The sequence below is a fragment of the Dendronephthya gigantea genome, unplaced genomic scaffold (genome assembly GCF_004324835.1).
Source record: "Dendronephthya gigantea isolate DGI-Jeju-01 unplaced genomic scaffold, DenGig_1.0 000006F, whole genome shotgun sequence".
Taxonomy (NCBI): Eukaryota; Metazoa; Cnidaria; class Anthozoa; order Malacalcyonacea; family Nephtheidae; genus Dendronephthya; species Dendronephthya gigantea.
The window spans coordinates 3,942,769-3,959,463 of NW_021163016.1; the positions used below are offsets into that span (position 1 = coordinate 3,942,769).

The window sequence follows — 16,695 nt, forward strand, 5'->3', positions numbered from 1 at the left end:
TTGATAAGTCTGATATTTTGCAGTAAACATGAATGCGGCATTTCCATAGTACCTAATGCTTGTCGCGTTTTTGAAACACTTTTCAGATCACAATGAATATTTATTTCGTATGATAAGTTATCAAAATCATGTATCAAACATACACTAACGATAAAACGTTCATTTCGACTAATGAACTGGTTAATCGTTCGAGAAACTTCTCTTCGTGTTTGGTCTGTTTAAACTCCGTAGTTAGTAAATGCCTGGCATAGACTATAGAATGAGATATTGGATTGCTTTACGTTTAATTCACCCTGTGTGGGATTCATTTAATTCTTCGACAGCCGTGAATGTGAAACGAAACACATCCAGTTCAAAGATTAGTTACAGCTATGGTGAATTCAACGTTCATTTTAATTTTCTCTTCTTAATACAACACCACGCAATTTTTTTTATTTTCAACAGCTAAGAAAGAGTGAAATGATTGAGTTTTTATCTGACCTGCATAGGGAACTTTTAAACATGTTCACGTGAATTAATTGCATCAAATCAATTTAATCTACTTTCAACAAGTCGTCAGAACAAAAATAGATTTCCCCAATTTATACAATACTGTAGTTAAAATGCATCCTGCTACGAATCATCACTATATATTGTTATTGACACTCAAATACAAGTGCAATATTTATACGTCTTTAGCTGTATAGGTTGTTCTTCAATCGATTTAAAACAAGTCAAAATGATCAGGGTAGTTTAAGAGAAAATTCAACGCTACAGGTCTTGTATGTATGGGTGGTCTCTGACTGGCTTGCAGGAATTCGCAAACATTTAAAACATATGCTTTTGTGCTTTCCATAAAGATTGAATCTAGAAATTTTAACAGGAAACATATGTTATGTTGTCTCGACCATCCTGCAGTAAAAAATTCATTAATTTTTTTCCAAACACATCCCTTATGGAAATAATGTATTGTTTCCACTCATTGTGACGTTGAAGAAGGTAATCTCCATGCGACAATCTTACCGCCAGCGCAAGTCAAGTGATTTGTCACAAGGGTATCATCAAAGACACTAACATGCACTAAGTTATTTAAATTTCTTTGTAATGAGTTTTTTGCCAAACCTAGCCTCATAACTCATATTAAGTCTCTTTTGAGAGAACACGCTTATAAAGCTCAATTTTTAGTTTTTAAAAGGCCGAGGTGCTAGTCTGAAAGCTTTAACAAAATCGTTCTGAGGGGGGGAGCAATCTAATCGATGAATTCTAGACGAATCGTACCGTAAACTGGAAAGATTGGGTGATTGATGTCGTTACAGGTTGGTCGGAATAAATCATCTGCGAAGGTCAAAATTTGGAAAGAACTGAGTTCGTCTGATAGTCTTTGTATATAAACACAATACGAACTATCAGAGTAGTTTATCACTGTCGTTTACCGAATGAATCAGGTGATTTTATGAACTTGTTCTTACAGACGTTTGTCTTGTGTTCCTGGCAATTTTATTAATGCGCGGTCACTGTTTTGGTAGCCTGAGACTAGTAAAAACACAGTAAACAGTAAAAGAACCACCGAACTGAAACACTTTAGTCTTTTTACTACAACCCACGAAAATTAAATGCTTGAAAAGTTTTAAAGAAGAAATATCCTTCACAAACCTCTCGGGTATATGTAAAAAGTGTGTTTTGCGTACCTTTGAAAACAGCAAAGACCTTGGCGAAGATGAAGTTATTCCAGGTATCAGTATTAAAAACATGGCTGCCATTTGATTTATAAATTAAGATAAAAAATAAAATGGTCAATGGTCTACAAGTGGTATAAAAAAAAGAACCTCGGAACTTTCTTTGTAGTCTCTTTGTTTTATTTTTTTAACAGTAAGAAACAATTTTACGAACTAAAATATTTTGCAGTACTTTCAAAAAAAAGTAGGGAAATATAGGCTTAACTTTTCTCTGAAACAAAGAAAAAGCTGTGTTCCCTGAACGAGAACTGTTATAATCCCAAATTAAACACACGTTTCTTTTTGACAATGTTATTGACAACATCATTAATTGACGATGTCGTATGATGGCATTCAGTATCAAATATGTTTTCAATATTTTGGCGTGGTAGGTTGGTAATAACCAGTAATAACTTAATCCAATGATCCCAATCACCCCATCGATGTTTTTTCGGCTGCTCTGAGTGCAATCGTGCGGTATAATACGACCTAGATTAGTATACTTTATAAGTAAGATAAATCCTTAATAAGTTGTTTGTATATTTAGGATTTATATGTCTGCAAAAAGTTTTACCTGTTTAGATTAAAAACAATCATTTTGTGGCAAATAATAACACTTGATGCGAGGAAAAACAAAAAATGTTATTTAAAAAATCCTTCAAACTATGAAAGGTATTGAGGGTATTTTAAAAAGGAATAATCTTATTCTACGATCTGGTCGCTGTTGTCAGAAAAATAAAATATATCTGCCGGGATTCCAGGGACACAGAGGACCTTCTTGGACAGAGCCAGAGGTGTAATTGTTGTACAAACGAAAAGTTTGGCCACTGCATGCGCGTTTGGGAAGCATGCACCCAACCGAAAACTTCAGTGAAAAATGGCGGGCGATTATACAAGAAAAAATACCGCAAAAATCTTTTTCCTGATCATCTAGTCTCTAAATGGTTTAAAATCTCACCATCTTGAAATTTAAGTTCGGGAGCGAGGATGGGGGAATGAATGCCCCTCAAACGCGCACATGACGAAGTTTTTGGCAGCGCGTTACAGGCTTTTTTGGCGGAGTGCCCTCTTTCCAAGTAGGTCCTTTGTCTGTGCTCGAGATGACGATTGACGAAGTTCAATCAGTTTTCACTATTACATTAAATTGGTTGCAATTTTAGCATTTTTTAGAATTGATATTATTCGAAGGAAAGATATGAAACGGCTAGGATAATGTTGTTGTATTAAAAGTTCATAACATTAAGTTTGTTTTTGGTTTTTATCTAGGGTAGTTTTCTCATAAGACGTGGAATAAAGGAGAAAACGCCCAAGATTTCAGAGGTAAAGCTAGGGCCTGGAAATAATACTAAACACTAATTTTTTATAAGCCTGCTCCAGGTATCACAAAATGACTAATTTGATCTGTTTCTTACCTTTCTACGATAAATAGATTTGTTGTCTTCAACCTGTCTTCACCATTATGAATTACAGCTAATGTCAGCTATCAACTGTTTGATACATATATATATCCAAGGTACAACCAAGGTATGAAATGTCCTTAGTTGATAGATATCTTAAGATTTATGATAGTTTGGTATAGTGTCGGCTTATTGGTGTGACTTTATCTTTCGATATTTACTGAATTAAGATTTAATTTCTTATTTCTGAAAGGAAATTCATATAGTCTGCTATTTATTATATATAATATTGTATTGCTGTACTGATGTGTAAGTTGTAACCATATGTCCCCAGCCTCGGAATTCCGCACTATTTTATCTCCGCACGACCGTGATGGTATTTGTATTGTCGAGATAACTTTACAAAACTTGAAGTTTGAAGTGTCTGCAAGTAAGATAACAATCACCGACTGGACCGCACTTAAGAAAGCGTTGACAATGATTCAGTCAAAAACGACATCACCATAGTCTAGTACACTAGGGGAAGCTACACCTGCCATTGTCCTAAGTCAACCCTGATTTAATGTAAAAGGTGGCGATTGTGTGTATTCGGAAACCAGCCTTCCAAAAAAAGGTTGTGTCGTTGTTTAGGAATTGCGAAGGTATTTTCTCTTAAAGAGATTGGTATTTATATCAGTCATCCCTTGGAATGTTGGCAAACAAACGTAAATAATTGCCAAGCTAAAAGGGTTGTTATTGACCAAGTAAATAATTGAACAGATTCACCCAGCGCTGTAAAATATGCTTTTGTTTTTTACCTTGGAATTTTGTTTTATTTTGGCAGCTAAGATAGCAGCTGTAATTTCATTGTTAGTTTTATCACCGGCACAGTAAAAATTCTAATTAGTAAAATGTTCAAACAATCGGTAAATTGATCAAATTTTTGTGGCCAAAACGAAAGGGCAATTATCGTAAAGCATTAAAATATTGTTTAAAACATTCACGCAGCCTTACGTAGTTAATGCTAATTTCTGCGTCATTTAACTAAAAGTTGCGCAATATATTTAATGTCAGACGATAGGTGAAATTTGATTTTGAGAGCTCAAGGTCATATATATCCCTATGTCATGTGTTTATATACAACGTTGATAGTTTATTCGTTCGGTCTACGGAGTTGCTCTTCGTTGCTTACATGTTGTCGTATTAACTGCCTGTTGTAAAATATTTCAAAATTCAGGTTATAATTGAAGAAATCGTGCGCGACTATTTTAGTGAATGATATGAAAACATGACTGAACTAGCCAGTGTAGGAAAATCTAACTGATCAAATATCACAACATTTAACAAAATACTTGAGAATACTTGTAACTACTTCAGGACTAAGGAAGTATAGCAAAATTCCACTTAAATTATCTTCGAAGCAAATGTAATGTTATATCATTGAAGGTGAGAAGATCACGTCTACCCCGCCTTGTCAAAAATAGCATAGCACTTGTAATTTTACACCTCCGTCCATTATACCTATTAAACCATCTTATCAGCTCCAAACACGGATCTTAAATGGAATAGCAGTTTAAGGGTAAACGTTTTTGCGCGTGGTGATATTGCATGTACATGACTCGAAGTGCAAAACATAAAGTCTTAAAGTGAAACAGCGATAGAATGATTAAGAAAAATGATTGTTTATTTTGGTTTCGAAGCATAAATTGCATCTGAGCAGTCATTAATAGGTTTTATGAATTTGTAAACATATTGCTGACAAGTTTGGAGTAGAGGAGAAATGAACACTGATGTTCAAAAGCCCTGGAGATATGTTCGGATGTCCTGATAAGATCTCGTTCCTAACCAACCACAACGCGGCGGTCGCGCGTCTTATGATAACGCACTTGAAGCAGCAATTTGTCGGTGAACTGTGAAAGATAACTACTTCTTGAATTGCGGTTGTAAAGAAGCCGCGCGCGGGCGAAATTGCGCTTATCACGTTTAAAAATTTTATTCGGACCGGCGAGACATTAGTAGAATTTGCGCAATGTTTGAAAATGAAACCAAGTTTATTCATGTAATTTCTGTGAGTTCTGAAACTGCTTCGAAATCGTATCATTTGAATGAATCCTATACTTGTATCTTCTCACACAGTCTCTTCTGTTGTCAGCTTTAATCCAATCGTTTAATATTCCTAACCGTAGCAGCGATTTTTCCTAATAATTTGCGATTTATTGTTTTATATCTTTATGCAAAACAGCCGTGTTCGCCTTCCTCTCAAAGAGGAAGAAACGTCTCCGCTCGCTTGGAGTATTGTCAATTTAAACATGCAGACGTAATACGTAAAGAAAGTTTGTTATTTAACGGCATCGGTTAGCGCAGTCGTGAGGAAAGTTATCAGTTCTACCACAGCACTGCCTCTGAGGGCTGTATCCATACGTCAGATTGAGAATAAGCTGTTTCTCTTCAAAATGTCATGCGGGATTGTTAAAGTATGTTTAGTGTCCGGATTAACACACGAGTGTTGTTTAAACTATGGCAATATTCTAAAATATATACCAATATCGTAACAATGAATAGCAGTTATCAAGGTAAAAACCTTTGCCAACTGAAACACCTTGCACTCTCGTATGAACTGAGAACGACCATTGAAGTAAACGATTCAATAATTTCCGATCAAACTGCATAGTTCAAGACATTAGGTGACATCAAGTTTAGCGGGAAGTGGGAAGTTCTTTTAAACTAAAGTATTTAGGTTACAGTTGCTGAATAGAGCCGTGGTTTTGATCAGTGCCAAGAAGTGAATATGCGCAAAGTGGAGTCTTATGCATACTTCAGGGACAACGGGAATGATCGTAAGATAAGTGTCATTTCAAAAGCTTCTAAGACTCAGATTAAACCCTGATTAAACATGGACAAAACAAGCCAGATCTTATTTCTCGAACTGCTTGAATCTTCTGTGCTGGTAATTATGCATTGAAGTTTCTCGACGGATGGGTGGGAGGAATCTTTCTCGTGGTTGGTCAGCTATCATAGCAATGGTGTTGACAAGAACTTAATTGATGACAGTCACAGAAAAACGGCCATTGCCTTTGCTGGCTTCTGTGCATGTGTGTGGTCACACTGCGGGAGGGAAGCTCTGATTGGCTGAGATCTAAAGGCATTAACAATAGACGGGTGAAAACAATGTAACTTAATCATATATCTGAGCTGGGCTTGCGCGTGACTTATATTTCAGCGAGTAGAGAAGTGAGCAGTTGATTAAAACAGTCAAAGAGGCGAGAATGATGGCGATGTATCCTTACTCATCAACACAACCGGGCGCAAACGGAATGATGCATTACCAAGGTTATGATTTCTATCGTCCAAATCATCCTTACCCTAGTATGCATTATCCAATGACATACCCTGGTTCTCAATACAGACCTGATCCTTATTATAATGCAACTATGGTTAGGGCAAGTACCGCCGCTAAAGATATGGTTAAACCACCATACAGCTACATTGCTTTAATAGCCATGGCCATTCAAAATCAACATGACAAGCGCATCACACTCTCAGGAATATATCAATGGATTATGGATAGATTCCCTTACTACCGCGATAATAAACAAGGCTGGCAGAACTCTATTAGACATAATCTCAGTCTAAATGAATGTTTTGTCAAAGTCGCTCGAGATGACAAAAAGCCTGGGAAAGGTAGTTATTGGACGCTAGATCCTGATAGTTATAATATGTTTGAGAATGGAAGTTATTTAAGAAGAAGAAAACGCTTTAAAAGAAAAGCGAAAAAGGACGAAATTGAGACGGGAAGCGACGCGGGTAAAAATGAAGATAAGACCGAAAGAGCTGCCAGCACCTCTGCTGAAAGTCTGCAGAGCGAAGAAAATGATGAAAGTTTATTAAATAATAACAAAGACGAAGAACTGAAATCGTCTTGTATGAAGAAACAAGATCATTGTGGCATAAGAAATGAGCAGGAACATTGTACTTTAAGAAACGATAAAGAACATTGTCTCAGAACAGACGCAGATATCACAAGTCTTTCACCAGTTATGAAAAGTCCAAAACTAGAAGCACAAAGTCCTATTCATTCAAACAGCTCATCGCCAGCCCAAGATAGTCGAGGAAATCACATCAATCCTTCGTGTAGTCTACCTGGTGGTTATAACGAGTTTAATTTCCCTGCCTCGTCCTACAATTATCCTCAAACACCTTACCACCAAATGGAAAAAGTCACAAATAACTACCAGTCCCAATGTGAATACCCACAACAACAAATTCCTCAAAATTACGCCAATGGTTACATCCCACATTCGCCTCGTGTGGCAAATCATTCCCCACACATCGTACAATCGGAAACTGCGCCATCCAGACATGCATACTTACCACAATATCCTAGCCAAGATCATTACAACGAAAGTCAACGCAATGCTAACACACAAATGAATACAACAAATTCGTGGTATCTACGCGAACAAACAACCCCGCCATATTCTAGCCCCGATAACACGCAAATTATGCAAAACACCGCGGCATCAGGCTTTCCTAACGTACGGGAAATGTTTGAAGCGCAACGTCTAGCAGTAAACTCACAAAACCCAGAACATTTAATGAACTCAAATTACGGTAACATTGAATCAGGTTATTTTCAAGCAAGCAATAGTTGGTAAAATATAGTTTTAAGTATCTTGATATTTAGTATAATATAAGAACGGTTGAACTGATAGTATTTGACAATTTCTCCCGTATCCGCTTTGGGATAATCAACTATAGTTAAACTTCGCTTCTTCATGCGTGTTTATAAATAAGTCCGTTATTTGGCGTAAGTATTTAATTCTGTTGTAAAAATGCTATTTTGTGCATAGGATTTGTAAGATATAAAACATTAATAGATGAATATACTTATTATTTGTATGTAGCTACTATCAGCGACGGAGTTACGCTGCGGCAGTATAAAATTGTGTTTCGCCGAGTGAAAATATACATGCATGCATATATATATATATATATACCTTGCATGGTCGCTGAACGATACCGCCGGACTTGTTATTTAAGGAGTAAACTAGAAATGATCTGCCTTGTTTAATATCATTCAGTCTGCGAAATAAACTTTGGAGAGCCGTTAAGCCCGCTTTCTTAAGACTAAGCTACTAACAAGGTGGCAACAGTTTTGCGTTCTTCAGTCGTGCGTTTTCAAACAAGTCACGCACTATTTTGTGCTGAATAATTGTTTCCCACAAAAACTGCTTGTGTTCTTTAATGACAACCGCAGGTGAACTGAGCTAAAGGAAATCAACTGTAGTAAGGCACAGTTGGATTAGTTTTAGCCTCAAAGTTGGGTGCCGTGATTTTGTTCCAAATTAAAAGGCTATCGAAAGTGGCCAACGAAAACTCTCTTTTTAACTATATTATGCACAGTTGTGACAGGTTTGGGCCTCAAAATTTCTCGAACTTTAAAAGGGCGTCAATTGATAAAGTTTTGCTTGAATCATAGATTGTTGTATAAACTGTGGTTAATCGATAGAAATTATTTCTGTGAAAACGTAATGTTGTTAAATTAGCCAACCATCTTTGTCTATTCCATCATGAGTAACTTCTTGTTTCAGTGCAGACAAGCACGTACGACTCATTTGCAAATAACGTTGCCGAGTTAAGATATCTCGTATTCCTCTCAATTTAAAAACTCTTCTGTTGCCATGCACTTGATCGTTTTAATACCATTTATGTGAGTACTTTTAGAAAAGATAGAATACTGGATTTGAATTTTCTTTGCAAATCAGAAGTATTGACGAAAAAACTTGATGTTGTTTGTGTAAGATCAGACTGCGGTCAATGCTACTGAAAAACATCCATGCATTTAACTGGGTGTTTAAATATTTCTCGTTGTTTCTGCGTCAAAGCGTTTAAACCTCTACTAATCAATTGAATGGTTTCAAACCACTTGCATTTTCAACATCTGGCACACTTTGATGGCTTTAATAACTTTTGAAGCAACGTCTTTGATGTGTTTATTTATATGTATATATTTCACAATGCTACTTACGCACGCGCAACTGCTAGAAATGAAACTGTGGCTCTGCGTATTTCGCGATTGCATTGTAATTTTAACAGACTTCGATGATTTTACTAAATATGACTTCGTGGTTTCGATTTTTGAATAAGTAAGTAAATACAATGTTCAACTATGCAGGAGGCCGGGCTCCACCTGCCGGCGGTTATAGCTACTATAATAAGAGCATAAAAATGAATCATTCATTTTTTTACGTTCGTCATTTCAGTCTGATATTGTTTCAATGGTAAGCCAGCAACGTTTAAATAAAGACAAAATTAAATTCTCGTTCATTTTGACTGAGCTGCGGGGGAACAATTCATACTTCAGCGCGTTAAATAGAAACATGAATGACGGCTAATTTACAGTCACACTAGGACCGAAGATTATGAAACTGAGAAGTTAATTTAAACTCCGCAGATGAACTAGTTCCTTCCTGGAAATAATCACAACACATATTGTTAAATACCTCCATCATACACACGAACATTGCATGACCCTAAATATTCATTTCCGAGCTGCGGAGAAATCAACATAATTTACGCGTTCATATGCGTGAAAAATGTTAATAATTTTTAGGAATTACACTGTGGTTGAACTGCATTAGTTCATAAAGAGACAACGCTGGGCAACCTAAGAGACAACCTAAAATTTTCCTCCCTTACTTAATGTGGATCTAAGCTCGTGTACGATAAAGCTCAATAGAGTTTGAGGCGGTGCGTGCATCAGTGCAGTGGAGTTGATCAAAGTACTCGGTTGTGGCCTTGCGTGACTCAGATGGCTCAAGTCAGCCGGGCGTTGCACCATATTAACTGTGTTTGCACGGACACAAACCAACTGAGTAACAAAGCATTGCTTCTTCATTTTGTGTGGGCGTTCATACTTATAGAAAAATCAAGTGCTCTGTTTTATGTATTGCTAGGGCATTCACTTTTAAAACTAAACCCAGCAAATTTTTTCAGGTTTCTCGTCAAACTAGAGGTAGAACCCAGTTATTGCATCCTGCATAAACGCAGAGTTATCTTCTTACTCGAGGCTAAACCAAATACACTAATCAAACTCATTGTCTTCATGTTTACACCAGCGGATGATTCGAGAGGTCGATCATGAACCTAAACATTATTCGTATTTTCGTGCGCACTGGTGTTTTTCATGTTTGTCGTAGCTGGTCAATGTTAGAAGAATATATCCTCTTTAACTCGCGGCAATGCGGGAGATAATATCCACGCTAATATACACGAGTTAAGCTTTATAAGAATATTATACGTCCCGTCGTAAAGAATAGATAAGCTTCCTATTGGGTAACCTAGCTGACACGAAGATTTCTGTTCCTAAATATGAAAATATTTATCATAACAAGTCCAGAGCTTCAATCAATCTCTCAATCATTTTTACATTTCCTCGCCGCCACAAATATTCGTTTTCTACCATGTTTAAATAAGGATTAGGGTTAAAAAAGTTAATGTACAATGTTACAGTAAAAAGGAAAAATATAAGCTTAAGCATTGACAAGGGTTCGGGTTCCCAAGGTGTCTAGGTTTTCGCTGGGTCATTGTGATAAGGATATGTGAAAAATTACTGACAGAAATTTAACTTTGTTTGCCCCGGATTTTGAAGGTCAATATCATGAGGAGGTCTCCACTTGTTGGGCAAAATATGATCATTCATTCACTTCAGTGGTGGTCACTAAGAATTGTCATGAAAATTGTTTCATATCGTGTGTCATGACATGCATAAAATAGATTTTAGGTTAGGGTAGGGTCAACATTGTTAAACCCGTTTAACGTTTTACTGTTTATGATATACAAGCAATTGAATGTTCCTCTCAAAGAAACCAGAATAATTTAATTGTGTTGCAGTTTCAACTCCATCGTTCTGTGTCAAGTAAGCGGCCACCCAGGAAATGAAATTTGCTCTGAAATTGTATTGAAGATATGATAGACCAACACGAGATAAGATGAATTGCCTGGTTTTTAAAGCTTGTTAAAAACCTGCCGTTAGCACGGTTTAAATACATGATACGGAAAAGGGAGGTGCTATATAGTATGAAAGCAGAATTTGAAAAGATTAAAAATGTGCATGGAATCAGTATTACTAGTAATCTTAAGTGCCGCAACCCACCATGGTGACTGAGACTCCAGAGAACTTGCCTAAAAACTCGAATAATTTTCGTTGTGCAAACTACTGCAAACTTCACAAGCAAGCAGTCACGAACACTTAAATAGAATAAATTCCTATGTTGATGTTTATTCACTTTAAAAGGACTTCAGATGCAGACAAGCTTAGTAAATACACCTCCCAGAATGTTTGTCTTATTCTAAGTTGCCAAATATGCTTGCATTTGATAGACTTGACAAAGTTGTGTGTTAAATGAATATATTCCCAAAAAAGGCAACTCAGTTTTTTATTCACAACTTCGAATGCATTCATTCTGTACAAATTATTTTCAAGACGCTTAATTGTGTCTAAAGATTTCCCAACAGAGGACACAGCCTAACTTCACACCCTGTCAACTATCAGGGAAATTCATTAAAATGCTCAATCAGCAGAACACCTTAACGCTGGTCATTTGTATTTTATGACAGGCTAGAAGCCAAAAAGCTACTAATAAGATTAATTAAGCCAATCTTATTTCATGTCAGGCCAGGCAACCAAGTGACAACTCCAAGATGATCTCCACCTTCTGCATACCTTTCATCACTTCTACTTAAATGACATGATTCAGGAAATTGAAGCTCGTAAAGTTTACAGGCCACCCAAGCAGCTGTGTCATAAACAAGACATCATGTAACCATGTGGTGCATGGAATATATGCTTCAAATTTCATTTCATATTTTTTGATTAGTGGCCTGTGATGGCGGAATTCAATAAGCATTACAGGGACAGCAGATGGTGCTTAACTTGTTCACATTTGCAGCAAGATCAGTTCATCTAGCGTTCTCCTTGTCACCTAATTCAAAACAATAATTTCATGAATAAACGTAGGGTTGGTATTTTTGTGTATCTGCGATTTCTGACAACTTGTTTGTAATAGTTGGAACTTGGAAAAATATATCAGAATTCTGATTTTTCGTTCAAGATAAACGGTTAGATGCATGCAGAAAAGATAGAGCTATAAAACTTTCGGTGTTTTTATGTTATAAAGAAAGGCTTGCCTTTGGGAAGACAATACCAATTCTTAACAACGTTTCAACACTCACAAACGAAGATGATTTATTACAATTTTAAGCGCCACTAAAACCTAGAATAGGAGTTGCCATAGTTGAAACCACGTGATATACCGTTGGTCACAGCGCAGGCGTAGGCGACTATAAAGAGCTGCAAGGTTGAAGTGAACGAAGATCTACCGCAGAAATGAAAAACTAAAATTGAATTAAAGGATTTCAAACACTTCTTACAAGATAATATAGAAGTTCCACTTTTGTTGATGAAACTCTATAATAATTTCAATAATGTCCTGGAGGATGTTCACCGGAGAATCCCATGGAGACTGGGGGATATATTCTAACGTAATTTTCAGTAGCTACTAAAAATATTATTCATCCCGAGAATAAGAGAAGAGATTGGCCATGATATCATTTTACTGATTTTTCAACCCGCAAATTTTCCCTCCATATTTCAACCCATTTCACAAGAGCTTTTTCAAAGTAGTTTAATAGCAGAATATCAAGTGATCATGTCAGCTGATAAAGCAGTAGCCATGCTTGAAATGGAATAATGGAACCATGCAGATGCATCAAGCTTTTGTAGAGAATTAGATTGCGACAAAAGACAAAGCAAAGCTTAATTAAATTGCGAGCGTGATTTCCTGCCTTAACTCCATTTTTGACAGGAAGGATTTTAAACCAATGCTTATTATCTGATTAAGAATGGTTTACCATGCCTTTTGTGAGCTAGTTGTTTAATCTCATCCGGGTTGGGACGAGTGAAAGACCCATTGTTTGTTTCAGGCATTCTGTGCCAACCAGCAGCATTAAAAAACGGTTTTATTAATTGGACATCTAGTGTTTTCTTTATGTTGGAAAATAGTGGTTACAAATGGTCATTGTTACATCCTATTCTGAAAAATCTTGTATCTATTGTTTTACAGACATCTGTCACCATCTTTACCAACCAGTCAAAAATAGCCTGTTCTTGACTTTTTCCTACAATCTTCTTAAACGCTATTTTCTGACTAATCTTTTGATTTTCTCTGGATCTGGTTCCAGAAATCCGTTTTTATTATTTTGCTTTTTGTAATTTTCCACTCCATCCATCTTATTCATTCGCTGAGATTATTTGTTTATTATAATGCCTCAGGTTTATTTCTTTAATGGAAAGAACATTTAAATTGTCTTGTAATCTGCTTATCATGAATTATAATTCATGATTACATGAACGGCCGCCAAGCCAAGTGTCGGAAAACGAAGCATCCTTGGTAAAAAACTTGACTTATCTTTCAGTTCAAACATTTAGAATCACAGACGGATATTTTCTTATATTGCCTGATTGACCACCATGCATGCAAGTTCAAACTATAAGAAAGCACTTAAATTTTGCTAAACAAAAAACCGTTATAAAAGGAAGAATGATTTATGAAAAACTCAGGAATGATTTATGACCTAACGAATCAATCGCTTGAATTATTTACAGTGTTTCGTGTTCATCAATTTCTAGTGCATGAATACATGCATTTTGTCACATCAGATTAACGTCATATTTAAAACGTCAAGAACTATAAAGTTTTATATAATGATTAATCCTTCTTAAACCAAACGATTAGTTGGTTGTTAAAATGTCAGACGTATTTTTTGCCATACTTGCTCACGCAATCAAAAAAATTGTTTTCTATCAGCTCTCGACATGACAGGACATGGAACGAATCTCCCATAGCGGGCATATAGAGCTAGAACTATATGGGAATGGTTAGGATTGCTGCTGTTAGAGATTGGGATTGGATTAGGTTTACAGTCAGTATACATAGCTAGGATTAACTTTGGAAATTTCATCAATTTACTATACATTAGAACTCAGCTCTGAGCTTCATGATGTATCTGGACTCCTGTATCATTCCGGCCCACAAACGAATAGGCTAAATATAGCAAGTTATATATATGTATAATACGTCAGTCTTTAATCCATCGATTAGTTTATCTGTAAGAGATGACATTTATGAAGTAACTCTGAAGTGTTCAGTAAACTATCAGACATGTTTGTAGCTATATATATTTCGTCCCAAACAATACCTTTCACGGCGCAGTTAACACACTAGTTCCTTCTTACCACATGCTATTGTTTATTCTCTAAACTTTTAAATCAAAGAGTTTCATGAAGTGAGTTCACGCTGATCATATTGTGAGAATGTCTGTGAAAGAAAGACCTCCCTAGCTGTTAACCAGCTCAATGCAGGACGCCAATAAAATTCATACTGGGATAGGAAGTCATAGTTTTAATAAGCACATTTGCTCTTCAAAATGACTTGTGCGATATTCACAACCCTTCTCTAGTAATTCCTCATTATAAACTAACATAAAAAAATAGTTGTCAATTGTTTTTTGTGAAAAATTGCTGTAGAAAGATTTGATCATATGTCAGTGATCATAAATGTCAATTGCAGTCTTAACTTGCCTTATCGTCTGATTGTTAGCAAGTTCTAACAATATCTACATTTCTTGTTTTTAATTGCATTTTCTTGTGAAAAACTCTCGATAGAATTTTGCTGACTGGTCTTTCATAGGGTCAGTTCTCAGCGTGGTGGTCTTCCAGTCTTAATGCTTCATGTCGGGAAAACAATTGAATTCCCTTTCTTTTAATTGCGTTCATAATCTTACAGGAAGACAGCATTTTTCAAAAATAGACTTTTCGCTTGGCTTGATTTAAAAGTTATTTATGCAGTGCAGTGAGAACAGGAAACTCTCTCCAGCCAAGTACGGTTGGATGTTAAATTAATTGTTTTGTTTTGTTTGTTGCGAGGAAACACAGGATTATTAGTTTGAATTGCTAGAGAAAAATAATTGCAGACAAACAATTTATAAAATGAAAACTAAGTTTAATTTTAGAAGGCTTTGCTGCTCGGAAGAGGCTGGTGTTGAATCATATGATAGAAATCGTTACGTCATAAAGCTTAGAATTAGGTCAAAGGTTTACGATTTAAAATGAATTTTAAAAGGTGAGAAGTTATAGTTTGGTTTTTCTAAGATTAAGGTTGTGATACCCATTCTTACCTTTATAGATATCTTATTCACATCTCAGTTCAGCGAGGATTCATTTATATCCAATTAAACATGAACTCCAGAGGTGATCTAGGTTCACCGACAACCATATGGAAACTAAATCTTTTCTGAATTAACACCAGCAGCAAAAGCTCGCAGCATTGAAGGATAAGATTATATTACTGAAGCAATGAAGTTAGCACTTTGTCAACCATTTCTTAGATATAAAACTCTTTAGTTGACCGAGGCTGCAGAAAAGCATCTTTATACAAGTGCCTGCAGGAAACTTGTGCTACTGTAATGAAGTGTGAGACCATGCATCATCTGTACAAGGTATGACCTTCGCTCTCTGAGTGTGAAAATACTTCTTTATCCCTTTCATACATCATTAATATTAGCTCTGGAAATCATTGTTTCACAATTAAACGTTAAGAAAGGCAAGGTGTACGTTCTGCCATTCAGTCATTCACAGCGGACAAACGTACGTTTGCGACGACTGAACAAATTTTCTTTGAAGCAAAACATTTTATCTAGCTGCCGATAATTTTTTATCATAACATGCTGCATAAACTTTGTTGAGTTAAACGTTGAGTAAGCGTTCTTGTCAATAAACTTCGTTTATATATGTGTATAGAATAACATGGCAAGAAATTGGACTAAAAGGCTTTGCTTTATTACTGCGTTTGTGTATTTTCTGAATAAACGTAAACGGGAACTCTCTTGTTTTTTGTTGTTAATCAATAACTCGTAAATCGTTTATTTTGACAGACTATAGAATTCCTGCATTTTTTTGCTATGTTCAAAAATATTGAATTCACATTTATTCTAAACAAAGAAACTAATCGTAAGATTGAAGTGGCTTGGGTGAATCACTGGCGTTTTCGTCAGGATTTTGAAGTGAAACCTTTTTGCTTCAAGTATTTTGCCACATCGCGTCTTCATTAGCATTTACCTACGAATTTAGTGTGTTTAACTGATTTACTTCTAGGCAAGGACAATAGCACTGTAATAAATATCCAGCCCGGCCAACTAAATTCAAAACGTATGTCAAAATGGGGTGACATTGAGATATTTTGCATGTTGATATTTTAGTGCAATGGATATAAAAAGAATTTCGTGCTAAAATAACATTTGGAAATACTTCACACTGCGCAAATTAACATACGAATGATACGATGCGCGCGCAAATGATGAGAATAATATCGATGCCAAGGCGGTTGATGCATGGGACCGCCGCAGATTATCATGAGTTAACAACGTTTTTAAACATCATTCATAGTTGTGCTCAAACTGAAAATGAATTCTCAGTTCCCTCTCAGAAATGTCTTAAATTGTTGCTGCACCAAACTTCATGCTTGGCTCCAGGCTGTTCAACCTACCGCCTTGCTTGAAGCTCACAA

General features: G+C 36.1%; 1 protein-coding gene across 1 annotated transcript; it reads left to right on the plus strand.

The window, feature by feature from the left end:
• Positions 1 to 6,253: 6,253 nt before the first annotated feature.
• On the plus strand, positions 6,254 to 8,410 carry LOC114516602 (forkhead box C1-B-like). Its single transcript, XM_028536129.1, has one exon. It carries the CDS (start codon positions 6,337 to 6,339, stop codon positions 7,723 to 7,725), a length of 1,389 nt encoding a protein of 462 aa, XP_028391930.1. The 5' UTR covers positions 6,254 to 6,336; the 3' UTR covers positions 7,726 to 8,410.
• Positions 8,411 to 16,695: the final 8,285 nt, after the last annotated feature.

Coding starts and splice junctions, on each gene's coding strand:
- LOC114516602 (XM_028536129.1), top strand. CDS start 6,337: ATGATGGCGATGTATCCTTACTCATCAACACAACCGGGCGCAAACGGA.